This window comes from Anomaloglossus baeobatrachus, chromosome 7 (genome assembly GCF_048569485.1).
Source record: "Anomaloglossus baeobatrachus isolate aAnoBae1 chromosome 7, aAnoBae1.hap1, whole genome shotgun sequence".
NCBI lineage: Eukaryota > Metazoa > Chordata > Amphibia > Anura > Aromobatidae > Anomaloglossus > Anomaloglossus baeobatrachus.
The window spans coordinates 114845219-114872188 of record NC_134359.1 but is presented as its reverse complement, the minus strand read 5'-3'; the positions used below and the strand labels follow the sequence as shown (position 1 = coordinate 114872188).

The 26970-nt window shown below is 41.3% G+C and overlaps 1 protein-coding gene across 3 annotated transcripts in view; it reads left to right on the top strand.

The window, feature by feature from the left end:
- VPS8 (VPS8 subunit of CORVET complex) overlaps positions 1-26970 on the top strand; it is a 347729-nt gene that overhangs the window by 319054 nt on the left and 1705 nt on the right. For all 3 annotated transcript variants that reach the window (XM_075317598.1, XM_075317599.1, XM_075317597.1), the window contains 3 exons: positions 5853-6021; positions 8999-9046; positions 17606-17686. In XM_075317598.1, the coding sequence (XP_075173713.1) occupies positions 5853-6021; positions 8999-9046; positions 17606-17686 (298 nt within the window). The remainder of the gene's footprint in view (positions 1-5852; positions 6022-8998; positions 9047-17605; positions 17687-26970) is intronic.

The window sequence follows — 26970 nt, the reverse complement described above, 5'->3', positions numbered from 1 at the left end:
CTTTGAACTTCATAGGCAGGTGTATCCAATCATGAGAAAACGTATTTAAGGTGGCCACTTGCAAGTTGTTCTCCTATTTGAATCTCCTATGAAGAGTGGCATCATGGGCTCCTCAAAACAACTCTCAAATGATCTGAAAACAAAGATTATTCAACATAGTTGTTCAGGGGAAGGATACAAAAAGTTGTCTCAGAGATTTAAACTGTCAGTTTTCACTGTGAGGAACATAGTAAGGTAATGGAAGAACACAGGTATAGTTCTTGTTAAGCCCAGAAGTGACAGGCCAAGAAAAATATCAGAAAGGCAGAGAAGAAGAATGGTGAGAACAGTCAAGGACAATCCACAGACCACCTCCAAAGACCTGCAGCATCATCTTGCTGCAGATGGTGTCAATGTGCATCGGTCAACAATACAGGGCACGTTGCACAAGGAGAAGCTCTATGGGAGAGGGATGCAAAAGAAGCCGTTTCTGCAAGCACGCCACAAACAGAGTCACCTGAGGTATGCAAAAGCACATTTGGACAAGCCAGTTACATATCGGAAGAAGGTCCTGTGGACTGATGAAACAAAGATTGAGTTGTTTGGTCATACAAAAAGGCGTTATGCATGGAGGCAAAAAAACACGGCATTCCAAGAAAAGCACTTGCTACCCACAGTAAAATTTGGTGGAGGTTCCATCATGCTTTGGGGCTTTGTGGCCAATGCCGGCACCGGGAATCTTGTTAAAGTTGAGGGTCACATGGATTCAACTCAGTATCAGCAGATTCTTGACAATAATGTGCAAGAATCAGTGACGAAGTTGAAGTCACGCAGGGGATGGATATTTCAGCAAAACAATGATCCAAAACACCGCTCCAAATCTACTCAGGCATTCATGCAGAGGAACAATTACAATGTTCTGGAATGGCCATCCCAGTCCCCAGACCTGAATATCATTGAACATGTGTGGGATGATTTGAAGCGTGCTGTCCATGCTCGGTGACCATCAAACTTAACTGACCTGGAATTGTTTTGTAAACAGGAATGGTCAAATATACCTTCATCCAGGATCCAGGAACTCATTAAAAGCTACAGGAAGCGACTAGAGGCTGTTATTTTTGCAAAAGGAGGATCTACAAAAAATTATTGTCACTTTTAGGTTGAGGTGCCCATACTTTTGCACTGGTCAAATTTTGTTTAAATGCGGATTGCACATTTTCTGTTAGTACAATAAACCTCATTTCAATCCAGAAATATTACTCAGTCCATCAGTTATTAGATATATGAAACTGAAATAGCTGTTGCAAAAACCCAAATTATTCTAAAGAAAAAAGGTTAACATTAATAGAGGTGCCCAAACTTTTTCATATGACTGTACTTGTATTGCACTACAATGTAGCAGCTATCCATAGCAATCTTTGGCTGTGTGACCATTATCTTGGCAAAAGTCACCATATAGCCAAGGCTTTAGGAGTGTGCCATCAGTTGGGGATCCTAGCAGTTGGATACCCACCGATTCCAAAAAGAAGATGCTTCATCACCTATTTAAAGGTGTTTTTCTTAAACAACATTTAGCACCTATTTACAGTATGGATGACTGGATTGAAGCCTCAATATGAAAGGAAAAACCAAATCACCTTCTATCACTCTTGGTTTATGGAGTACGCAGAGGTTGATAATTACATTTTGTATTTGCAGTGACAATTAATGTTACCCAAATACCTTTACAACCTGTTAGTAAATAAAGTAAAATGTGAGTATAGCAAATAGGAAATGTAATTGTATCAAATATTTCAACATTTTTATTGTAATATTCACTATTTTGTATATCAAGATCTCTCTCCAAATTATGTCTCATTATCATAGCATATAATTATGATTTATGCTATTATTATTGTAATGTTGGAAATGTTCCACTTGTAATATACCCAATTAAGTTTTTATTTATTCTAATGAAGGGGGACAGAGTGATGTGTTATACAAAAAGAAAATACATTTTGCTCTAAATACTTTATATACCGATTCTATCCATTCAGTTGTCTGACCCTTGGATACTCTATAGGTCAGTTCCCACCATGCTTTGCCGTTTTGCATGGCTTTTTTCAATTTTTTGATCATTCCCATGTCATTCTTGTTGGAATCCAGCCAACAGGCCTCTGGTGTTCCCTGTTTTCTATTACCACTGATCCTTTTGAGTAGCACCTCTTTTTCCAGCGAATTTGCCATCCTAATATGTCAAAAATGGGTCGGTTGTTGCCTGGTGATCTTGCCTTTCAGGGACAACTCTGAGTTTATATGATCAAAAACATATTTGTTGATGATTCTAGGTGTCTAATGAATTTGTAGAAATCTTTTTGATCACCACAGCTCAAATGCATTAATTTTTCTACTCTCTGCTTTTGTGATTGTCCATATGTCACAATTGGAAACACAATTGCAATGTCTTGAGATTGAGATGTCCTTGCACTTCCATATTTACTCCATGTGTTCACCATAGCTGCACATCCTAGTGCTAATCAAAGCTTGAACTCTGCTGTCGAACCTATACTGTGATCAAGTGATCAACCAAAGAAAAACAAAGTTGTCGACCACTTCTATTTCTTCATTGTTGAGGATTTCATCGTTGGTGATAGTCATGAATTTGGTCTTCTTGATGTTCAAGTAAAGTCCCATCTTCTTGCTTTCTTTCAACTTCAGGATCAGTTTCTGCAGGTCCTTCTCACTCGCTGCCTATAGGGTTGTGTCATCTGCATATCTCAGTTTGCTGGTTCTTCTGTCTACTTTTACCCAAACTTTAAAATCATCAAAGTCTAGTCCATAAGAGAGGATGTATTCTTGTTTTTTGTCCTTTTTTATCTTAAATTCACAGCTGATTCAAAGCAGCCCCAAAACATAACTGAGCTTCCTCCATGTTTGGTACAATGCTCTTTTCTTTGTATTCTTCATTTTTGTGTCTGTGAACATAGAGCTGACGTGATTTGCCAAAAAGTTCCGTTTCTATCCCATCTGTCTAAAGGACATTCTCCTAGAAGTTTTGTGGTTTCTCCAATATACATATTGACAAATTGTTGTTTTTATGATTTGCTTTCGACAGTGGTTTCTTCCTCGGTCATACTCCATGAAGTCTACTTTGGCCAAGACAGCAACGGATAGTGCAGTCTGACACTTATTTACCTTGACCTTGGAGTTCACCTCTAACTTCTAGATTGGCACAGCCTCGCTTAATGCAAGTGACTGGGACTTATAATCTTAGGGTGGCTTTGCACGTTGCAACATCGCACGTGCGATGTCGGTGGGGTCAAATCGAAAGTGACGCACATCCGGCGTCACTTTCGACATCGTAGTGTGTAAATCCTAGATGATACGATTAACGAGCGCAAAAGCGTCATTATCGTATCATCGGTGTAGGCTCCAACTTTTTCAAAATTACGCTGCCGCGACAGGTACGATGTTGTTCCTCATTCCTGCGGCAGCACACATCGCTGTGTATGAAGCCACAGGAGCGAGGAACATCACCTTACCTGCCTCCGGCGGCTATATGGAAGGAAGAAGGTGGGCGGGATGTTACGTCCTGCTCATCTTCGCCTCTCCTCTTTGATTGGCCGCCTGCCGTGTGACGTCGCTCTGACGTTGTACGACCCGCCCCCTTAGGAAGGAGGCGGGTCGCCGGCCAGAGCGACGTCGCAGGACAGGTGAGTGCATGTGAAGCTGGTGTAGCGATAATGTTCGCTACGCCAGGAGTCACAAGATATCGCTGCTGCGACGGGGGCAGGGACTGTCGCGTGCGACATCGCAGCATGGGCTTGCGATGTCGCAACGTGCAAAGCCCGCCTTAGACTGGACAACCGCTTTAATTCAGTCTCTGAGAGATGTCTGTCTGCTCGGAAAAGAGTCCAGGGATTATGTTGTGATCCATGGAAAATGTATCATAACCAATATCATCTGTCTGGTGCAAATGGCATTCTATATCCAATGGCATTCTACATTCATCTGGGCATATTTTACCTATGGTTAAAGGGATATTCTTGTAAGAAGAAGTTAGTTTATCTGCACTATAGTTGACAATTACTAAATCATTGAGGTCAACCCTCAGTAACCCCACTCATCGCGACAAGGAGGCACTGTTTGAAAAGAGCGGCTGTTGAGCATGCCACTCCCGTATGTCAGATACAACTACAGTATAATGTAAATTCTGGCTCAACTATAAAGTATCGGGTGCGAGAAAGCAAATAAATATAATACACAATAGTATAAGATAGCTTTGGCACACCAAATGAATTAAAGAAAGTTGATCAAATCTCGCTAATTATTCACGTTTATAAGGCATGTGGAACAAAAAAAGTTTCAACCCTTTTAGGTGCTTTATTACGGACATATGGTCTGAATCATTATGTGTTAGTATGTAGTCCTCAAAGGAGATTTGCACTAGTGTCTCGAGTATATGCCTTACACCGGTTTGCTCAAGGCTCCTGTGTCTATCAGAGTATGCCCTGAGTATTCCTTGTATTGGGAAATAATCCAATTTGAAGTAATGAGACCAGGCCGGAAATGAGGAGGCGTTTATTGAATATCACTAGGCCTGGAACTGCAAAGATATCTGTTAAGATATCTTTCTCTGAATCACCACTGGAGGCGTACTTCAGTTATACATATTGGGCACCAACCCATACACCAGGACAACTTAAGCCTTCACATAATTAACGTATGGGCCCCATATTAGATTGATGCTGGCATATACCCATTGTATCCGGCACGTTCATTGAATGTTCAACACAATATATTAACATATATTCCCTATACCAGCCAGCCTCTCAGATGTCATAGTGACATATTTGATGGTTTCCATCCATTTGTTGCATTTTGCGGTTCCTCATCATTTCCGGCCTGGTTTCATTACTTCACATTGGATTATTTCCCAATACAAGGAGTACTCGGGTCATACTCTAATAGACACCAGAGCCTTGATCAGACTGTGTGTAAGGCATATACTCGAGACACTAGTGCCTACATCCTTTGAGGACTACATACCAACACATAATGATTTAGACCATATATCTGTGATAAAGACCCTAAAAGGGTCAAAACGTTAGACTTTTTTTTTGTTCTACATATGCCTTATAAACTTTAATAGCGAGATTTGATCAACTTTCTTTAATTCATTTGGTGTGCCTAAGCTACCTCCAGTATGTCAGAGATCACCATTTTGTTATCTCAGACTGTCCCATCCAAACTGATGGGAGTGGCAGTGCGCATGTGCAACCACCGCTTCACTTCAAGTGGGACCGTATGTAACACTTACACCCTCTATAATTTTACTGAATTTAATTTACTGCACCATAGACCTGTATGATGTCAAAATGTTGGTTTTATTGACCCTTAGGGGTCTGTTTTGGTGTTTTTGCCTACCCTACAGCTTAGCATTGTGGAGTTCATCATCAGAAATGGTATTTATTCCCTAGTTAGAAGCCAATTCCTTAGTTGTGAGCTGTTGCCCTGCAGCTGATGATTTCTGAATGCCTCTTTGTCAGTTGCTTTGAGACATGTCATTATGATTTTTCTCATGTTATATCTATCAGAAACCACAATTCTGGAAAAATCTAGGTTGTTTTCAGCTCATAGCTTTTACAGCTCTTCACTCAAAGTGTTGATTTATTGTATTCCTTCGAGTATAATACCCTATACTGATTTTTTTTTCTTTTCTACTCTGATTTAAATAATCTCCATTTCATGTATTTTATGAGTATATATGGACTATATGGACATTTTATATTATAATTGTTCATATTTTATATTCTGTCTTTACTATAATGACTAACTGTTAAGCACAACATTAGGGATACATTCATGAGAGTGTTTTTTTCTTTTCACCATAGCTGTGGACATTTGTACCACTCTCTATGTCTTTTGGGAAAGGACTGCAAAGTGGAAGCAGGAGGTCAGGTTCAGTGGAGCTGTTATAAGTGTAATTCCAGCAACAAAGGGCGGTCTGGTCGGCAAACCATTGCAGATCTGAAGAAGGGAAGAACTGCGTCTTTAGTACAGGTCAGTGGTGATTTTACCTGTTGTGCTACACATACACTGATCAGCAGTGATGAGCAAGGACTACCATGCTCGGTATTCGAAACGAGCAGTTGGATGCTCGGACGGGCTCATCTCAAGTACCTGAGTATAATGTAAGTCAAAGGGGGACGTGAGCATTTTTCCAGAACATCTTCCGAAAAAATGCTCGAGTTTCCCATTGACTCATATTGTGCTCAGTACTCAAGTCGAGCTCGTTTAACTATCCTACCTGCTCGTTTCGAGTACGGCGTACCCAAGCATGGTGATGCTTGCTCATCACTACTGATCAGCCATCACCATAAAACCACTGGAAGGTGAAGCAAATGACTGCAAATATCTCATTACAAGGGCACCTGTCAGTGGGTAGGCTATATTAGGTGGCAAGAAAAGAGTCACGTTTTCTTGGTGACTATGTTACGAGTAGAGATAAGCGTGTTGCTTTTCGCAACCCCGGTTCATGGTCTTCTTCAGTGCTCTCCTATCATGGACAGGAGATATGTGAATTTCCTTAGCCTCTGTGATCCCAGGCTTGTTCTATGATTAGCTGGGCTGGCAAGATGCCACTTGTGTGCCACACAGAAGATATCGTGCTAGGTTGGCAAATGCCGCACCAAGAAACCCGGAGGCTCCGCAAATTTGCACATCTGCTGTTTCCGGCCAGAATGCACTAACTTGGCCCGTCACCATGGGTTATGCAATGGTATCCTCGCAATCTATAGTTACAAGCAAGAAAAATAGGCCAAAGAACTGATTGGCTTGACAAAGGCCAAATTGTGATGTCCTCTCCAAAACTATACGTCTTGTTTAGTTTTCCCAGTATGAAGTCACTAATACCTACTAAAAAAAGAATTAGGGGATTCTGCGAATCAGTGGCAAGGTCATGGAGAACCAAGGCTCATTGATACACATACATGCAGGTTGTATAAATATGCTTACATGACCAGGTACTTAGGAATTGCCCATAGAGGCAAACTCCATAGCTAGCAATGTCCACACTGACCATCTGAATGTGTCACCTCGGTGGTGCAGCATTATGGGCGACTTCTTACCGACTCTCTGAGGATGAGCACATTTTTATGTAAATCTAGGTTATGCATTATTAGCTGAGGAGCGTGTGAATCGCCTGTGTCACCTTTTCACAATGCTTAATTTTCATACATTTCCAATTAGATAACATGGAAGCATTGTAGAAGGTTTTTTTTAATCACATCTTTTAGCTAGAAGCAGTGTGTTCTTCACACTCCAAGTATCTGATGGCAAAATGTGAGACATTAACTCCTGCTGAATTAGACACTCCTGTCTGAATTGAGCTGGAACAGCTGAGAATTAGCATATGTCACCTATAGGCATATGGATTACACCAAAACACTAAATGCAGCCAGTTGTCACCTGGTCTTAAGCCTGACTGCAAATGAAACGTCATTTTTTAAAATTACGATAAGCTGCCTTTTAAAGGGAACCTGTCACCACTTTTTTTGGCTATAAGCTGCGGTCACCACCACAGGGCTCTTATATACAGCATTCTAACATGCTGTATATAAGAACCCAGGCCGCTGTGAGAACATAAAAAACACTTTATAAGACTTACCTAACGGTCGCGCTGCGATGGAATTGGGTCACGGAGGTGTCTCCGTTCTCTGGTGCCGGCGCCTCCTCTTTCGGCCATCTTCGTCCTCTTTCTGAAGCCTGTGTGCATGACGTGTCTACGTCATACACACTCGCCGGTCCTGTGCAGGCGCACTACAATACTTTGATCTGCCCTGCTCAGGGCAGATCAAAGTGTGCCTGCTCATGACCTGAATGCCGGCGAGTGTGGATGACGTCGGACGCATCATGCACCGTGGCTTCAAGAAGAAGGAGGACGAAGATGCCCGAAAGAGGCGGCGCCGGCACCGGACAACGGAGACGCCTCCGTGACCCAATTCCACCGCAGCGCGACCGTTAAGTAAGTATTATAAAGTGTTCTTTATGTTCTCACAGCGGCCTGGGCTCTTATATACAGCATGGTAGAATGCTGTATATAAGAGCCCGGTGGTGGTGGCTGCAGCTTACAGCCAAAAAAAGTGGTGACTGGTTCCCTTTAAATCTTATTAATCCTGCATATGAAGGAAATACACCAGATTTATGCTGTGTATGTTCTTGTTCTTGATAGAGTAGGTATAGACAAGCTGCCAGAACTGTGTTCAGCCATAAATACGCCACTATGTCAGAATAGTATTGTGTCTTCTGCCTGGAATTAAATCTGATTCGATTTTCCAAGAAATTAGAAAGCTGATATTCTTTCAAAGATAAAAAGAAAACATGGATAAAATTAGATTTCCTGTACATTACCATCCAGTTTTATTGGTTTAGCCACCTTTTTGGTTTCTCCTCCTCTGTCTTCCGATGCCTCCCAGGTTCCTGCTTGCCGGATGGTGGTACATACCTGTTGATTGACAGTTCACACAAGAGGCATGGCAGAGCAGCTGGCTCGCACTGTGCACTCTTGTATGCTGCAGAGGCATCTCTAGTGTATCGGAGTAGCACAGGGGGACTGGAGTTGGCCAGATCCAGCGATCCACCCAGCTTCAGAGCAGTGATTGCAAGCTCTATGGTCCAGTGTTTGCATGCACTCCTTGCCTAAGAAGCAAGCCACTGCAGATAGACTGCAAAGGATGCCAATAACCTAGGCAGCTGTAGAATTAAAAATTCTTGAGAAACAAGAAAGAAAATTGCAAAGTTGCTTTTTTTCAAGCACTTTGTAGTTTTTAGAAGTTGAGAAACCCTTTAAGAACTTGCTGGAGCAGTAGAAGTTTAAGACAATGCTATAAACCTGTATATTTCATAATACAATGGATTACAGTAAAGCATCGTATGCTACCAAGAATCCCAGTTGCCATATTGTCTAGCTGCTGTTTATGTTTAAGCCTCGTCTTCACATGCTCATTAAAATTTGTTAAATTCCTCTTTATTGAAACAGATGAGAACTGCTTCTGCTAATCCATCCGGTGAGGAACCTGCAAGAAAGGTATGCTCACTTATCCTTACGTATGTAATAAGTTTATGCGAAGTGGGTAACGGTACCTAGATTAGCCCTATTGAATGAGGCTAATCCCCATTTGGACGCTGGGCGCTTTAAAGGGGTTGTCCACTACTAGAGCAACCCCTTTTCATTTCCTATGTTTGGCCCCATTATAATTAAAAAGTCTTTCCGGTGACGGCGCCATACCAGCAGTCCGAGGCTCATGTAAGCAGCCAGCCGCAGCACTCTCTTCCTTTTGATTACTCATACGTCCCAAGGCGGGAAAGAGAAGCCAGCCAATGTTTCGTGTGACATTACAACCGCACGTGAGCCCCAGGAAGGTTTTTTATTTTAATGGGGTTAACATGGGGGATGAGAAGGGGTTGTCCAAGTAGTGGACAACTACTTTAAGCTGCAAATATGTGGTAGAAATATGATGTCCGTCCTTGGAACAAATACGCATTGGATTTTACTGACAAGTGCTTACTCCTTTTTAACATTCCCCAAAAGAAATAGCCCAATTGTAAGTTAACTACCGTATAAGGAGAAGTGGAAGGTGGTGATTTCTTTACATAGATTACATCTGTATATCGGGAGTGTATGGAGCTTAAGAGTATTCACCCATCTCTAATTGATGACTGCTTCAACTCTTCATTTCATTTCATGGTTACTAAGTGGCCAGATAGAGGACAATGAAGGAATCAGGTGAAGTTTTCTAGAAGTGCGTGATCATAAACAGAGACGAATTGATTCCAAATAGTTGATGAATCCAGATTTACTACTTTATTAAAGGCAAATGCAGATACACACATTAGCTTTGACTCCTCAACCGAGTATCTCACCTGACAAAGTCTCTGAAAACTGTTGTGTATCTGCACCTATTTGGGATGGATTTCTCTCCATCAATGATCGTGCTCTCCTAGGTTCCTTCACCTGATTTCTTCAGTTCTAAGTTAAGGCTTATAGCTCACAACCCATTCCCTATACTGCATATAACACCATTGTTCTGCATTCATATTTATGACTTGCTGGTTAATATTCATGTATTCCTTTACCTCTGTGCAGATAATACAACCTTCAGGCCTTTTTGCTTCTTTCCCTCCTTTCCCGACTATTCATTTAGTTGTAACATGTTACATTTTTTTTGTATTCCAAGTCAAGTTGTGTCCTTGGGAGCTAATTAATTCATGTCCCATAGAACTTTAGCAGACTTTACACCTTAGATGTTGAACTATGTTGTATAGGCTTAAGTACAACAAGTTTTGTTGTTTTCTTTTTTAATAATTATTCCCTTGTTTTTAGAATTTTCCTGCTATATTTTGTCAGGTTGGACAATATAAGCATTGAATAATATCTTCTCCAGTATTTTCTGCCGTATCATTTGGATATTTATCTTCTCAGTGGCTTGCTTGTGATATCTCTACAATACTTTTACTGTAATCTGTGGATAAAGCTTGTCACAGTCCGTGGTATACATCACCAAGAAATAACTGGAATTGTCACCTAATCTGAGAGCAGCATAATGTCGAGACAGAGACCCTGATTCCAGTGATGTCACTTACTGTACTGCTTGCTATAGTTTTTATAAAATCACATCCCTGTTTTATCATTAGAAAATGATAATGAGAAAACTAGTAAACCTGCTGCCATGTCATCCTCCACAACCATGAGCTCTATATAACCCTACCCATACCACTGATTGGTGGCTTTCTGTGTATGCTGTACATTGGCAGAAAGTGGCCTATCAGTGGTGGGGGCGGGGTTATACAGGGCTCAATGTTCAGAGAATTGGCAGATCTGTAAAATAAAACAGTGGTTTTTCAAAATGACAGCAAACAGCTCAGCAAGTGGCACATCACTGGAGTCCGGGTCTCTGCCCCCAACATCATGCTTCTCTCAGATGGGGAAGCAAAGACTTTAAGAAGCCTTATTTATTTCTGAGGGTGCCACATATTGGCTCTATGCAACTCTGAATTTAAATGAAACAGTCATACTATACTACTTTATGTAGTATTTAAATGCCAAATATAACCTAAAGGCCGCTTTATACGCAACAACATCGCTAACGCGATGTCGTTGGGGTCACGGAGTTCGTGACGCACATCCGGCCTCGTTAGCAACGTCGTTGCGTGTGAAACGTACGAGCGACCGCTAATGAGCAAAAATACTCACGTTATCGTTGCTCGTTCACACGCTCCTCCATTCCCAAATATCGTTGCTATTGCAGGTACGATGTTGTTCGTCGTTCCTGTGGCAGCACACATCGCTATGTGTGACACCGCAGGAACGAGGAACCTCACCTTACCTGCGGCCGCCCGCAGTGAGGAAGGAAGGAGGTGGGCGGGATGTTCGTCCTGCTCATCTCCGCCCCTCCACTTCGATTGGGCACCTGCTTAGTGACGTCGCTGTGACGCCGAACGAACCGCCCCCCTTAGAAAGGAGGCGGATCGCCGGCCACAGCGACGTCGCTAGGAGGTAAATACAGTACATGTGACGGGTTTCAGCGATGTTGTGCGCCACGGCCAGCAATTTGCCCGTGACGCACAACCGACGGGGGCGGGTACGCACGCTAGCGATCTCGCTAGCGAGATCGCAGCGTGTAAAGCGGTCTTAAGACATTGCAATGTTGTACCCACAGGCACTTTATATTGCTTTCCAATCTTAAAACCTAAACTGTTTGATAAGCCTGGATATTTGTTTTTGTAACAGGTCAAAGAGCAAAAATATCAAATAGTGAAGGTCAAGTAAATGCGTAGTGAAGATTTGTATTTACTTGTGTGCGATACATTTGGTTCCAATATTGAATGCATAAGAGGTCATCTCCAGACCTGAGCTCCATCCTCTGCACGATAGATGACTCCACCTTGAGAGCAGATCATTCCGGTGCTGCTGAAGTGGCCTTTCTTCACCCTTGTTTACTGCCTTATCTCATCAGAAATTGCCCTCACTGCAAAAAGTCTTGAAGGGAAAAGAGAAAAGAAGCTGGCAGATGTTCCGGACTCCCAGACTGATACATATCTCATTTTTTATTCATATCCCAGTGCAAAATCTGCCGTTTATAAATGTTTTATTAAAAAGGAAATATTTAAAGGCATTATAGGAATGTGAGGGGTGGTTGTGTATACGCAAATATCACTCAGCCTCTGTGTCAAGAAGATGCCTTTAATATATTCACAGGCTGCAGTTGCATTGACACAAATACTTATGCAAAATATGCAGCGTTACAGCGCTCATCCATATAACTCCATGTATTTACATTTGTTTCGCTCTCTGGCACAAGATTTATAGTGTTAAATATGGACACCTCGGAGATTGTCTGTGACATCCCCGAGGGCTCAATAAAAGATGTCATTTTGTGATAACAAACTTTTAACAACTCTTTAATATGGAGTGATAGCAGACTTTTCCTTTGCTGGAGGAAGCACCAGTAAAGTAAAGAAGCATCCAGAAGTGAGCTAAAGCCGAAAGCTGGTCTCATACTGTGCGGATTGATAAAATCAGGTTATATACTCAGAATTTCCACATAAATAGACCAAGAATATGTCAGATACTGGTCAAGTTCTCCATGGATATTCAATATAGGATAACTCCCCTATAGTCGGCAATATCGGTGCCAGTTCACCAATTTTCCTTCATTAGCGTTATACCTGATATACAGTGCCTTGCAAAAGTATTCAGACCCCTTGAATTTTTCAACCTTTTCCCACATTTCAGGCTTCAAACATAAAGATAAAAATGTTAATGTTATTGTGAAGAATCAACAAGTGGGACACAATTGTGAAGTTGAGTGAAATTTATTGCTTATTTTAAACTTTTTTAAACAATAACTGAAAAGTGGGGCGTGCAATATTATTCGTCCCCTTTAGGTTAATACTTTGTAGCCACCTTTTGCTGCGATTACAGCTGCAGTCGCTTGGGGTATGTGTCTATCAGTTTTGCACATCGAGAGACTGAACTTTTTTGCCCATTCTTCCTTTACAAACAGCTGGAGCTGAGTGAGGTTGGATGGAGAGCGTTTGTGAACAGCAGTTTTCAGCTCTTTCCACAGATTCTGGATTGGATTCAGGTCTGGACTTTGACTTGGCCATTCTAACACCTGGATACGTTAATTTGTGAACCATTCAATTGTACATTTTGCTTTATGTTTGTGATCATTGTCTTGTTGGAAGACAAATCTCCGTCCCAGTCTCAGGTCTATTGCAGACTCCACCAGGTTTTTTTCAAGAATGGTCCTGTATTTGGCTCCATCCATCTTCCTATCAGTTTTAACCATCTTCCTTGTCTCTGCTGAAGAAAAGCAGGCTCAAACCATGATGCTGCCACCACCATGTTTGACAGTGGGGATGGTGTGTTTAGGGTGATGAGCTGTGTTGCTTTTACGCCAAACATATCATTTGGCATTGTGCCCAAATAGTTCGATTTTGGTTTCATCTGACCAGATCACCTTTTCCACATGTTTGGTGTGTCTCCCAGGTGGCTTGTGGCAAACTTTAAACAACACTTTTTATGGATATCTTTGAGAAATGGCTTTCTCCTTGCCACTCTTCCATAAAGGCCAGATTTGTGCAGTGTATGACTGATTGTTGCCTATGGACAGACTCTCCCATCTCAGCTGTAGATCTCTGCAGTTCATCCAGAGTAATCATAGGCCTCTTGGCTGCATCTCTGATCAGTCTTCTCCTTATTTGAGATGAAAGTTTGGATGGACAGCTGGGTCTTGGTAGATTTGCAGTGGTATGATACTTCTTCCATTTCAATATGATCGCTTGTACAGTGCTTCTTGGCATGTTTAAAGTTTTGGAAATCTTTTTGTAACCAAATCCAGCTTTAAACTTCTCCACAACAGTATCACGGACCTGCCTGATGTGTTCCTTGGTCTTCATGATGCTCTCTGTAGTTTAAACAGAACACTGAGACTATCACAGAGCAGGTGCATTTATACGGAGACTTGAATACACACAGGTGAATTATAATTATCATCATTAGTCATTTAGGACAACATTGGATCATTCAGAGATCCTCAATGAACTTCTGGAGTGAGTTTGCTGCACTGAAAATAAAGGGGATGAATATATTGCATGCCCCACTTTTCAGTTATTTTTTTTTTTTTAAAGTTTAAAATAAGCAATAAATTTTGTTCAACTTCACAATTGTGTCCCACTTGTTGTTGATTCTTCACCATAACATTAAAAGTTTTATCTTTATGTTTGAAGCCTGAAATGTGGGAAAAGGTTGAAAAATTCAAGGGAGCCGAATACTTTTGCAAGGCACTGTGTATACAGTATATATTACAATATTACACAACAGATGATGTGATATAAAAAAAAAAATCTTCCAGTTCATTTCGGATTACCTGGTGACCTCACCGGTCATTGATTACACACCCAAAAGAAATGATGTGCCTTACCAATATGTGCAATAGTAAAACACATCCTCCTGATAACAGAACTCTGCCCATATTAATATAAAGACAAACACTTTTGTGATATTTTCACCACAGAACACATCAGATGACTAAATACAATGACTATCTTGACATCTTCACAATCAAACACAGTAGAACACATCATAATTCTGCCTGTAATCCATGACAAATACTTCTCAGACATCAGGACAGTGTAGATATCAGTAAAACTAAATGTCAGTGTGACAGCATCAAAGAAAATCTAAGAAGTTATCATTTATTTTCAGAGCACCATTGATTGATTGATTCCATGGTGCTGTACATGAGGAGGGGTTACATACAAAACACAAATATAAATTACAATGAATAAACTAACAGTGACAGATTGGTACAGAGGGGAGAGGGTCCTGACCTCGCGGGCTTACAGTCTACAGGATAGTGGGCTTGACAGCAGGGTTGCAGTAGCTCCGGTGGTGGTGAGGTGACAGTGGGGTTACTGCAGGTTGTCTGTACTTAAAAGGAGCTGCACGCCTAGACCGCCAGATCAGTGACCCTCTTACATAGGGTGATGCAGTCTGTACCCCATACAGTATGCATATTGTCAGCAGCACATCCCCGGTATCGCTGTTATTGTAAGTTATTTTAATGCCTGTGAATAAAGCTCCTGATTCTGTCTTTGAATGTGTCTGGAGTGGTCCGGAGAGTGGACTCTGAAGCAAGAAAAAGGGGCTGACACGTAACCATGACAACAGAGAAATGATGTGTGTTGTTGAGGAAGAGAAGGAGCTCAGGTTGATAGTGGGAAATAGTTCAGAAGAAGTAATTACACGCTGCATTTTCACAGTGCTAGGAAGAGGGGGGCTTGAGGCTGCTCAGATTGCTACCAGGCTGTGGATGAAAAGAGCAGACGCGAGCCGGAAAGATTTCCTAAGTTTGCAATAACCGGAATGTACACAGACAGTAATGTATCCGACTTTACTCCAAATAAACTGATTCTTGACTCAAATGACGTCTGTCTCACAAGAATCTCAAGCGTTCTTTACTCGGGTGTTTATCTCATTACTTTCATTCCCCTGTCTCGTTAAAGTTATAGAGTTTGATCTGGCTCAAAATTAAATATCGCAGTTACAGAGTGTCACAGAGCGATTACCAACATGAATTATTCTCAATCTGAGCATCCAGCCTGATGATAGGCATGTATACATGAAGAGTGTCTCTCCCTGCTGACCACTCTCACCCATATCTGAAAAACTAGTTCAGAAATTGCAGTTACATCCCCCTCCTCCCCCCTTACCCTTGGTGAAAAATGCTTGTCCACCCACAATAATAAATATTGTTTGTAAAATTGTTACATCTAAACTTTTTTTCTCTGACCATTTTCCTCAGATCTGCATTGCCTGTATGTTAGTGTGACAGTTCTCCCCACACAATAGGATGTAGTTTTTAGTGCAGCTGATTTGCAGATGTTTTCAGGATACAATGAAGAAGTTTGTGAAAAATGGGGGGTGACATCTATAAACTTCAAACATTGAACATCTTAAGGAATATGGCACATGCTATCCTGTTTACACATACTAGCATAACGCTCATCAAGATACCTGATACAGTATGGGCATGGCCTTTTTTTTATATTGAATCTTCACTTGGGCCTGTAATAAGCTTGGTAGAGGCCACAGCAGGAGCCAAAACATCATTTGATGAGTCAAAAAGTCAACTTTAGCGTTTATTAACATGTTGCTTCTTCTACCAGAATAGGTTATTGGCCACTTGGATATGCACCATGAACAGTACCGCTTGGACACCATGGAACGTGCATGGTACTGCTTGGGCAGTATGGACCATACACACTACTGCTTTAACATCATGGCACAATTGTCCCCAACCTTTCTTACATGAAGAGCCACATTCAGCTCTGAAAAAGGGTTGTCAGTGACATCCAGACCTTCCTTCTACCAGAGTAGTGACCTCCTGTTCCTGCACCATACAAGTAGTGACACCTAAAGCCAACATTACCGATGTAATGAAAGCCTTTCCCACAGAAATCACACTCAAGAGTTATACCTTTATCCAGGGGGTTCCCACCTTGCCCCGATTCAGTATTCAAGCACCTCCTCCGACTGACAGTATCATCCTGTTTCCAAGCTACTATACGTGTTTTATCTCTCCACCCCCAAGGCCGTTATATCATCCAGTTTTGCTCTTCTGTGCACAGCTACTCATAAAAGTCATCATATGGAGACATGTTCTTCATCACTGTTTGCTAGACATGGTGCTTATGCACGAAACAAACAAAAAGGGAAAGGATCCAGCACTGAAAATTAACTCATTTAATTCATATTTATTTTTTAATATGCATTAAATTAGTTAATTTTCAGTGCCGAATCCTTTCCCTTTTTGTTTGTTCCCTGTTGGGGGGTTTTCTGATCCCGTGTATGTCTTGCAGGTGAGGTGGTGTTTTATTTTCTTTTGGCTCTGCTTATGCACTAAGCTGGCAGACAGCCACGAGCCACAAATCATAGGCCCACGAGCCACATGTGGCTCCCGAACCACAGGTTTGGGATTCCTGCCATGGACCATGCATGGTACAGCTTGAACACCATGGAAAATGCACAGTACTGCTTGAGCACCATGGAAAATGCACAGTACTGCTTGAGCACCATGGAAAATGCACAGTACTGCTTGAGCACCATGGAAAATGAAAGTACTACTTGCGCACTATGGACCATTCACAATACTACTTGCGCACTATGGACCATGCACAGTACTGCTTGAACAACATTCACCATGCACAGTACTGCTTGGACAATATGGACCATGCAAGGTACTGCTTGGATACCAATAACCATGCAGGGTACTGCTTGGACACTATGGAACATACAGGGTACTGTTTGGACACCATGGACCATTCACGATACTGATTGGGCACCAATAACTATGCACAATACTGCTTGGGTTCCATGGACCAGGCACTGTATGGCTTGGAGACCATGGACCATGCACACAGTACTGCTTGGACACCAATGACCATGCAGATAGCCTCTGTAATGTTATTTGTTTGCGGCTCCAGATCTTCATAGTTCTCTCTGCATTAGGAGCTTATTGTTTTTCATCACGAGCAGCAGCTGCTTTTGTACTAATATTGAGTTGTTTTGTTTTCTCAGTCAAGCTCTGATTCCGTCCTCGACCCACAGCAGCTGCAGGCATTCAATGAACTCTGCCGTCTTTACAAAGGAACCTCACGGGTACAGTAACAAGTCTCTTGTCTGTTGGCTCCGCTTGAGAGCATCTCTGTGTTCACAAGTGTCATGACTAGAAGTGCAATACACAAGCTCCCTGATCTGTTTTCTAATGCCTTGTATAAAACACTTTTTCTATATTTTCAGTGCCCTTCTCTTTGTTAGATGTTTACACTGCTAGTTTTTTAGTGATGTTGCAGAGCTGAATTTTTAATTAAATGGTTTCCTTTCTGCATGGTTATAACTTTTATGCTGATATACAAAATAGAGATTGAATAGCTTTCCTTAGAGCCCTATTATTATATTAAATATAACAAAATATGCCAAACCCAGTGCTGCTAAATCTAGGTATATAGAAGGGAACCTGTCAGCAGGCATTCACCTCCAATTTAAGCGATTTGCTCATGTAGCTCTTTTAAATACAAGTCCAACAATAGTTTTACGTGGCCAGTCATTTCCTCTGTTACTGAGAAATCAGTGTTTGAATTGATATTTAAATGAGACTGAAGGAATATGCTAGATCTGTAGCCTCTGTCACTCCAGCTCTATTCCCCTCCGAGTACCGCCATATCCTGCCTGACTGTTGGCTCCTTCGCGTGAAGTCACAAAGAATAAAGGCTATCAGTCATGCCGGAGGAATCATTTTGGTGTACACTCAGCGTGGTACTGGTGGTGCACATTGCACTGAGTATAAACCCAAGATTCGTAATGAAGAACAAAACAATCGCACTTCGCAATAGTTTAGATGTAAAAAGTGTGTCTCTCAATTTATTGAGTAGAGGGTCATTATATCAGGACATATGCAACATTAATTATTGACTAGTGGTGGGCAGACTCGCAGATAACTGGTTTTGGCGGATCTAACCAGATTAAAAAAAAAAATTGGTTCCGGCCCAGAATTGATTTCAGATATGTGGCTGGACGTCAGTCCCTATATAAGTCTATGGGTACCAGAATCCGTCACGTAAAAATGGTAGTAGTAGGGATAAGGGAAATGGAGCAAGAGGTTCATACTTACCGAGTCTCCGTCATGGTTGTAATTGCTTCCAGGTCGCTCACTCTTCTTCCGGGGCTGCTCATTATTGTTCATCCACTGCTTCCCCGCCCACTGCAGTCCTGGCGTCTGTGATTGGTTGCAATCAGACGTGCTCCCAGCCTGTGTGACAGCGTCTGACGGTAACCAATCACAGACCCTGTCTGCGGGTTATTGTAGTAAAAATAAATAATTAATTGACATAGGGTATCCCCATATTATGAGCACAGCACAGATAAAGCATATGGTCACAGGTAGGAGCCCCCAGCCGTGTGCAGTGCAAATCTTGGCAGTGTATCAAAATAAGAGGTACCACATGCAACGTTTTTTATTATTATTATTATTATTATTATTAGTATTTAAATAAATATTTTTTTTAAAAAACGGCAGCGTGTGGTCCCACCCAATTTTGATACCCAGCCAAGATAAAGCCCGACAACTGGGGGAGCTGGTATTCTCAGGCCGAGGAGACCCATGCTTATTGGGTCCCCCCCAGCCTAAAAATATCAGCCTGCCATCGCCCAGGATTGTCTCGTCACCTTTTTTCTAATCCCTGTGTTTAGGCCCCCAATGATCAAACATATATAAATTTTCCTGTGGATAGGTGATAAGTTGTAATTGTTAAACACCCTTCATCAGCCAGAATTGTATCAAAGAACTTCATGGCTATGTGGAGGGCTGAAGCAGTGGATTTGCAGCTATGTAATAGAAAAACAGAGGTCCAAACTGTTTTTAAATAAGTAATTTGCATTTTTTTTGCATGAAATAAGTATTTGATTAACTAACAACCAGCAAAAATTCTGGCTTTCACAGACCAGTTATTTTTTTTTAAGAAGCCTTCCTACTCTGCACTAATTACCTCTATTAATTGCACGTGTTTGAGCTTGTAACCTGTATAAAAGACATCTGTCCACACATTCAATCAATCACACTCCAACCTTTACAACATGGTTAAGACGAAAGCGTTGCCGATGGACAACAGGAACAAAATTGTAAACCTGCACAAAGCTGAGATGGGCTAAAGGACAATAGGCAAGTAGCTTGGTGAGAAGGCAACAACTGTTGGCACAATTATTAGAAAATGGAAGAAGCACAAAATTGACTGACAGTCTTACTCGCTCTGAGGCTCCTTGCAAGGATTTCGCTTCGCGGGGTAAGGATAATTCTGAGCAAACTCAGGAATCTGCTCAGAACTTCACGGCAGGATTTGGTCAATGAACAGAACAGAGCTGGGACCGCAGTCTCAAACATTACAGTTAGTAACACACTATGCCGTCATGGAATAAAATCCTGCAGGGTATGCAAGGTCCCCCTGCTCACGCCAGCACATGTTCAGGCCCGTTTGAAGTTCGCCAATGACCATCTGGATAATCCAGAGGAGGTGTGGGAGAAGGTCATTTGGTCAGATGAGACCAAAAAAGAACTTTTGGATATCAAATCCATTCACTTTGTCTGGAGGAAGAAGGATGAGTACAACCAGAAAAATACCATCCCTACCAGGAAGCATGGAGGTTGAAACATTATACCTTGTGGGTGCTTTTCTGCAAATGGAACAGTTAAACTGTACCATATTGAAGGGATGATGGATGGGGGTCATATATTGCAAGATTTTGGCCAACATCCTCCTTCTTTCAGTAAGAGCATTGAAGATGGGTTGTGGCTGGGTCTTCCAGCATGACAAAGACACGAAACACACAGCCAGGGCAACTGAGGAATGGCTCCGTAAGATGCCTTTCAAGGTCCTGCAGTGGCCTAGCCAGGCTCCAGACCTGAACCCAATAGATAATCTTTGGAAGGAGCTGAAACTCATTTTTGCTCAGCGACAACCCCGAAACTGAAAAATCTGGAGATTTGTATGGTTGAGTGGGCCAAAATTCCAGCTGCAGTGTGTACAAACTTGGTGAAGAACTACTAATTGCAAACAAGGGTTTCTATACCAAATATTAAGTTCTGTTTCTTCTATTGTATTAAATACTTATTTCATGCAATAAAATGCAAATTAATTATTTAAAAATCATACAATGTGATTTTCTGTTTTTTTTTCTTGTTTTTTTTATTGTCTGTCACAGTTGAAGTGTACCTACAATAAAAATTAAAGACCTCTCAATTCTTTGTAGGTGGGAAAACTTGCAAAATCGGCAGTGTATCAAATACTTATTTTTCCCACTGTAGATAAATGTCAGTCAGTGATAACAGCACCCTGGTGACATACTCTTTGCCACACTTCCATCAAACAATGTTCTGTTCTACTTTGATAATGACCTTTATCTACATGAGCTGCACTATCTTATCTGCCATTTCCAGTAGAATCTATGACAGAATCTCCCAATGGTGTCTCTGATGCAAATGTGAACATCGCCTTAATGGTACTTCTCACATAGCGAGATCGCTGCTGAGTCACGTTTTTTGTGACGCACCAGTGACCTCATTAGCGATCTCGCTGTGTGTGACACTGAGCAGCGTTCTGGCCCCTGCTGTGAAATCGCTGCTCGTTAAACACAGTGCTGGTTCATTTTTTGGACGTTGCTCTCCCGCTGTGAAGCACACATTGCTGTGTTTGACAGTGAGAGAGCAACAATCTGAATGTGCAGGGAGCAGGGAGCCGGCTTCTGACAGCCTGCGGTAAGCTGTAACCAAGGTAAATATCGGGTAACCAAGCGAAGCGCTTTGCTTGGTTACCCGATATTTACCTTGGTTACTAGTGACCGCCGCTCTCAGGCTGCCAGTGCCGACTCCATGCTCCCTACACACGTAGCCAGAGTACACATCGGGTAAATAAGCAAAGCGGTTTGCTTATTAACCCGATGTGTACTCTGGCTAGGAGTGCAGGGAGCCAGTGCTAAGCGGTGTGCGCTGGTAACCAAGGTAAATATCGGGTAACCAAGCGCTTGGTTACCCGATATTTACCTTAGTTACCAAGCGCAGCATCGCTTCCACGCATCGCTGCTGGCTGGGGACTGGTCGCTGGTGAGATCTGCCTGATTGACAGCTCACCAGCGACCATGTAGCGACGCACCAACGATCCTGACCAGGTCAGATCGCTGGTGGGATCGCTGGTGGGATCGCTGGAGCGTCGCTAAAGCGTGACGGTACCTTTACTTGACATCACTTCTAAGTAAGCCGTAGAATGATAAGAGATGATCCAGGAATTCAGGGCAGTGGAAAAATCTTTTATTTTTTCTATATTAAGTGTTTTTTAGAATATAGTAATCTACTGTGTGTGGCTTCTTCTGCTGAAATGAGGCAGACACATTCCTATTCATGTGTGTATATATACATATGCATGAGTATATATGTGCCTACATAATTATATATAAGCGTCTGAAGCTTGTGACTCTGACTTTTTTTTAAAAAAAAACAACTATTTATTCTCAAATGACAGACTGCTTAACTATAACAACAGTGTAGGTGGAATCAAAGACTGTAACTTGATGCCCGGTTCATTCTGTGTACAGTATATACATACAGCGGGTGAAATAAGTATTGAACATGTCACCAATTTTATAAGTAAATATATATTTCTCAAGGTGCTATTGACATTAATTTCTCACCAGATGTCGGTACCAACCCATCCAATCTACACAGGCAAATAAATCAAAATATAGATGTCCATAAATTTACTGATGTGTAATAATGAGAAATGATACAGGGAAAAAGTATTGAACACGCTTACTAAAATGTATATAATACTTTGTACAAAAGCCTTTGTTGATGATGACAGATTCAAGACACTTCCTGTATAGAGAAACTAGTCGCATGCATTGCTCAGGTGGGATTTTAGACCATTCTTCCACACAAACACTCTTCAAATCCTCAAGGTTCTGTGGGTTCTGTTTAAATCTAAAAAGAAAAAACAGGAGTGCCAGCCACAGCACTGTATGCCACTGAAGTGACGAATGACAATGATAGACACTTACAGCACAGGGGAGAGCCAGGTCAACTTTTAACCCCCCTGATCCTTGTAAGTGAGACAGACTTGACAAATCTATGAATCTGAGCCATCTTGAGACAAAGTCTTCAGGTCACACCACAATAGATCTCCCGACTTTGAGTACAATCTTTCTCCTCTCCAACGTGCTTTCAGGTTTCCTCCAAGTATTTTAGTGCATTGGGACGGATAGTGTTACGCCCTAGCCTATTAATTCCTCAGCTGTGGAGGCAGAGGTCTCTCATAATGGAATGAAAACAAAACATGAATCTTAATAGAATTTATTAAAAAGTAAAATAAAACCTACGCGATTTGAGATTAACCCTTCATCAGTCATTGTCATAATGAAAATTTTCCAATAACATACTTCTTGCTTTATAACCCCCTATCAAAATCCTATGAAGAAAGAGATACATAAGTGGATCATATACCTCCATTTAGAAATGTGGTACAGTTCTCCTGATTTAGCAATGTCTCTTACCTCATGGGCAGGGCATTGCAGATTAGGTATCTATGATTACGACCAAGAGCAACTGTCATTATATGAGTGGATGTAACTATGGATGGCTACGCTGTATTGTCCTGCACTTATGGTAAGAAACATGGCTATATCAGGAGAACTATACTACATTTGTAATTGGAGGTATTTGCTAATATTATTATTATGCCTACCACGTGTTGGGATAGGATCTTGGAGAATGGGAATCAACCTTTAAGGGCTTGTACACCTCCTGCATTTTTTTTTTTTTTATTTGCAGTCAGTTAAGGTTAAGAAATGCTTCAGTCTTCAGTACCAGCAAAGTGAATGAGATTTCTTTATTTTTTAATCTCATGTACATGTTGATTTTTTTTTTCCTTTTGGATTTGATCCATCAAGTTGTTGTTTTTTCAAAATCTGCATGATGTCAATTCTATTTTCATCTGTGCAATGTTTTTCATGCATTAAGATGAATGGGGGGAAAAACCACAGTAAGTCCCTGTGCGCACCCTGCAGATTTCACCACGGAATTGCCGCGGATTTCACTGAAGGAATGCTAAAGATAATGTTTATAACATTTCTGCAGTCCTTCTCCAGCAAAACCTATGGGGATTAAAAAAATGCTGTTCACACACTGCGTTTTTTTGTCTCTGCGGGTTTTGCTGTGGAATTGCCGCTGCGGAATTAATGTGTATGTCACCTCCTTTACGCAGGTACCTGCAGTTTTTGCCATAGATAATGGTAAAAAAACAAAGGGAACAACCTGCGGAAAATTTGCGGCAAACCGCATGCGGTTTTCAGGTGCTGTTTGCTGCGGTTTTTTACTGCAGATCCGGTAATCTTTCAGAGGCTGCAGAATTTTCTTAAAATTCCATTTTCTAGTGCGCACAGGGCCTAAAAGGGTACTTGTTTAAGTAGCTTTTTTTTCTGCTAACATTTTGATTTTTGTTGCAGAAAAATCTGCTGCAAATACTCAACGTGTGCACATATCTTAATGTTGAACAGTAAGCACTACAGTGATCATGTGTGCACCAAAGCAGCCGGTTCTCAGTATCTCAGAGTCCTAAAATAATTAAATTCTAAAAATATCTTTATTCAAGTATAAAAATATTACAAAAAACTTTTTTGAAATAATGTGCACAGCAAGACAATGACATATGGAGGAGCAACTATAAACAAAAAATGGTTTAATTGCTATGATACAATGGCCAACATCTAATAGTCAGAGGAGTCAATCCATGACAAAGTGTCAAAAACATAAGTATCCTGATAGACACCACTATTCAAACATAAGTAGCCACATCAAAATTACAAAGATTAATATATTAAGTAATAAACAGTTGATCCATACCAAGAAAACACCCTGCATAGCGAGTAACTAATGTATGGAGATGAAACAGCATTACAATATTAATGTTAATGGGTATAGTAACACGATGGCCTATAGTACAAGAAGTATGTACAATATAATGAAGAGTGTCAGGAGGTACACCTAATAGATACAAGTCATGCCATAGTAACAATCCAAATAGAAAAATATGGGCAAAAGTTTAAGATACAGTCATATGAAAAAGTTTGGGCACCCCTATTAATGTTAACGTTATTTTTTCATAACAATTTGGGTTTTTGCAACAGCTATTTCAGTTTCATATATCTAATAACTGATGGACTCAGTAACATTTCTGGATTGAAATGAGGTTTATTGTACTAACAGAAAATGTACAATCCGCATTTAAGCAAAATTTGACCGGTGCAAAAGTATGGGCACCTCAACATAAAAGTGACATTAATATTTTGTAGATCTTCCTTTTGCAAAAATAACAGCCTCTAGTCGCTTCCTGTAGCTTTTAATGAGTTCTTGGATCCTGGATGAAGGTATATTTGGCCATTCCTGTTTACAAAACAATTCCAGTTCAGTTAAGTTTGATGGTCGCCGAGCATGGACAGCACGCTTCAAATCATCCCACAGATTTTCAATGATATTCAGGTCTGGGGACTGGGATGGCCATACCAGAACATTGTAATTGTTCCTCTGCATGAATGCCTGAGCAGATTTGGAGCAGTGTTTTGGATCATTGTCTTGCTGAAATATCCATCCACTGCGTAACTTCAACTTCGTCACTGATTCTTGCACATTATTGTCAAGAATCTGCTGATACGGAGTTGAATCCATGCAACCCTCAACTTTAACAAGATTCCCGGTGCCGGCATTGGCGACACAGCCCCAAAGCATGATGGAACCTCCACCAAATTTTACTGTGGGTAGCAAGTGCTTTTCTTGGAATGCCGTATTTTTTTGCCTCCATGCATAACGCCTTTATGTATGACCAAACAACTCAATCTTTGTTTCATCAGTCCACATTCTTCCAAAATGTAACTGGCTTGTCCAAATGTGCTTTTGCATACCTCAGGCGACTCTGTTTGTGGCGTGCTTGCAAAAACGGCTTCTTTCGCATCACTCTCCCATACAGCTTCTCCTTGTGCAAAGTGCGCTGTATTGTTGACCGATGCACATTGACACCATCTGCAGCAAGATGATGCTGCAGGTCTTTGGAGGTGGTCTGTGGATTGTCCTTGACTGTTCTCACCATTCGTCTTCTCTGCCTTTCTGATATTTTTCTTGGCCTGCCACTTCTGGGCGTAACAAGAACTGTACCTGTGCTTCCATTTCCTTACTATGTTCCTCACAGTGGAAACTGACAGTTTCAATCTCTGAGACAACTTTTTCTATCCTTCCCCTGAACAACTATGTTGAATAATCTTTGTTTTCAGATCATTTGAGAGTTGTTTTGAGGAGCCCATGATGCCACACTTCATAGGAGATTCTAATAGGAGAACAACTTGCAAGTGGCCACCTTAAATACCTTTTCTCATGATTGGATACACCTGCCTATGAAGTTCAAAGCTCAATGAGGTTACAAAACCAATTTAGTGCTTTAGTAAGTCAGTAAAAAGTAGTTAGGAGTGTTCAAATCAAGAAATTGATAAGGGTGCCCATACTTTTGCACCGGTCAAATTTTGTTTAAATGCGGATTGCACATTTTCTCTTAGTACAATAAACCTCATTTCAATCCAGAAATATTACTGAGTCCATCAGTTATTAGATATATGAAACTGAAATAGCTGTTGCAAAAACCCAAATTGTTATAAAGAAAAAAGGTTAACATTAATAGGGGTGCCCAAACTTTTTTATATGACTGTAGGAGTCCTGACACACCACACCATATTAACCCTAGAACGCGCAAACATAGAAATCTACCATAGAAAACAAGTGACTTAGCAGGCCTGCGAGGCCCCAGGTATGCGTTCTAGGGTTAAATGAACCAGCCAAATAAAGATGTATAATATATCCCCAGTAGACACATGCTGAATCTTACCACAGGACAACCTGACGCGTTTCGCCGGGACTTTATCCAAGGGCGTTTGTGGATAAACGCCTTTGGATAAAGCCACGGCGAAACGCGTCAGGTTGTCCTGTGGTAAGATTCAGCATGTGTCTACTGGGGATATATTATACATCTTTATTTGGCTGGTTCATTTAACCCTAGAACGCATACCTGGGGCCTCGCAGGCCTGCTAAGTCACTTGTTTTCTATGGTAGATTTCTATGTTTGCGCGTTCTAGGGTTAATATGGTGTGGTGTGTCAGGACTCCTATCTGAAACTTTTGTCCATATTTTTCTATTTGGATTGTTACTATGGCATGACTTGTATCTATTAGGTGTACCTCCTGACACTCTTCATTATATTGTACATACTTCTTGTACTATAGGCCCTCGTGTTACTATACCCATTAACATTAATATTGTAATGCTGTTTCATCTCCATACATTAGTTACTCGCTATGCAGGG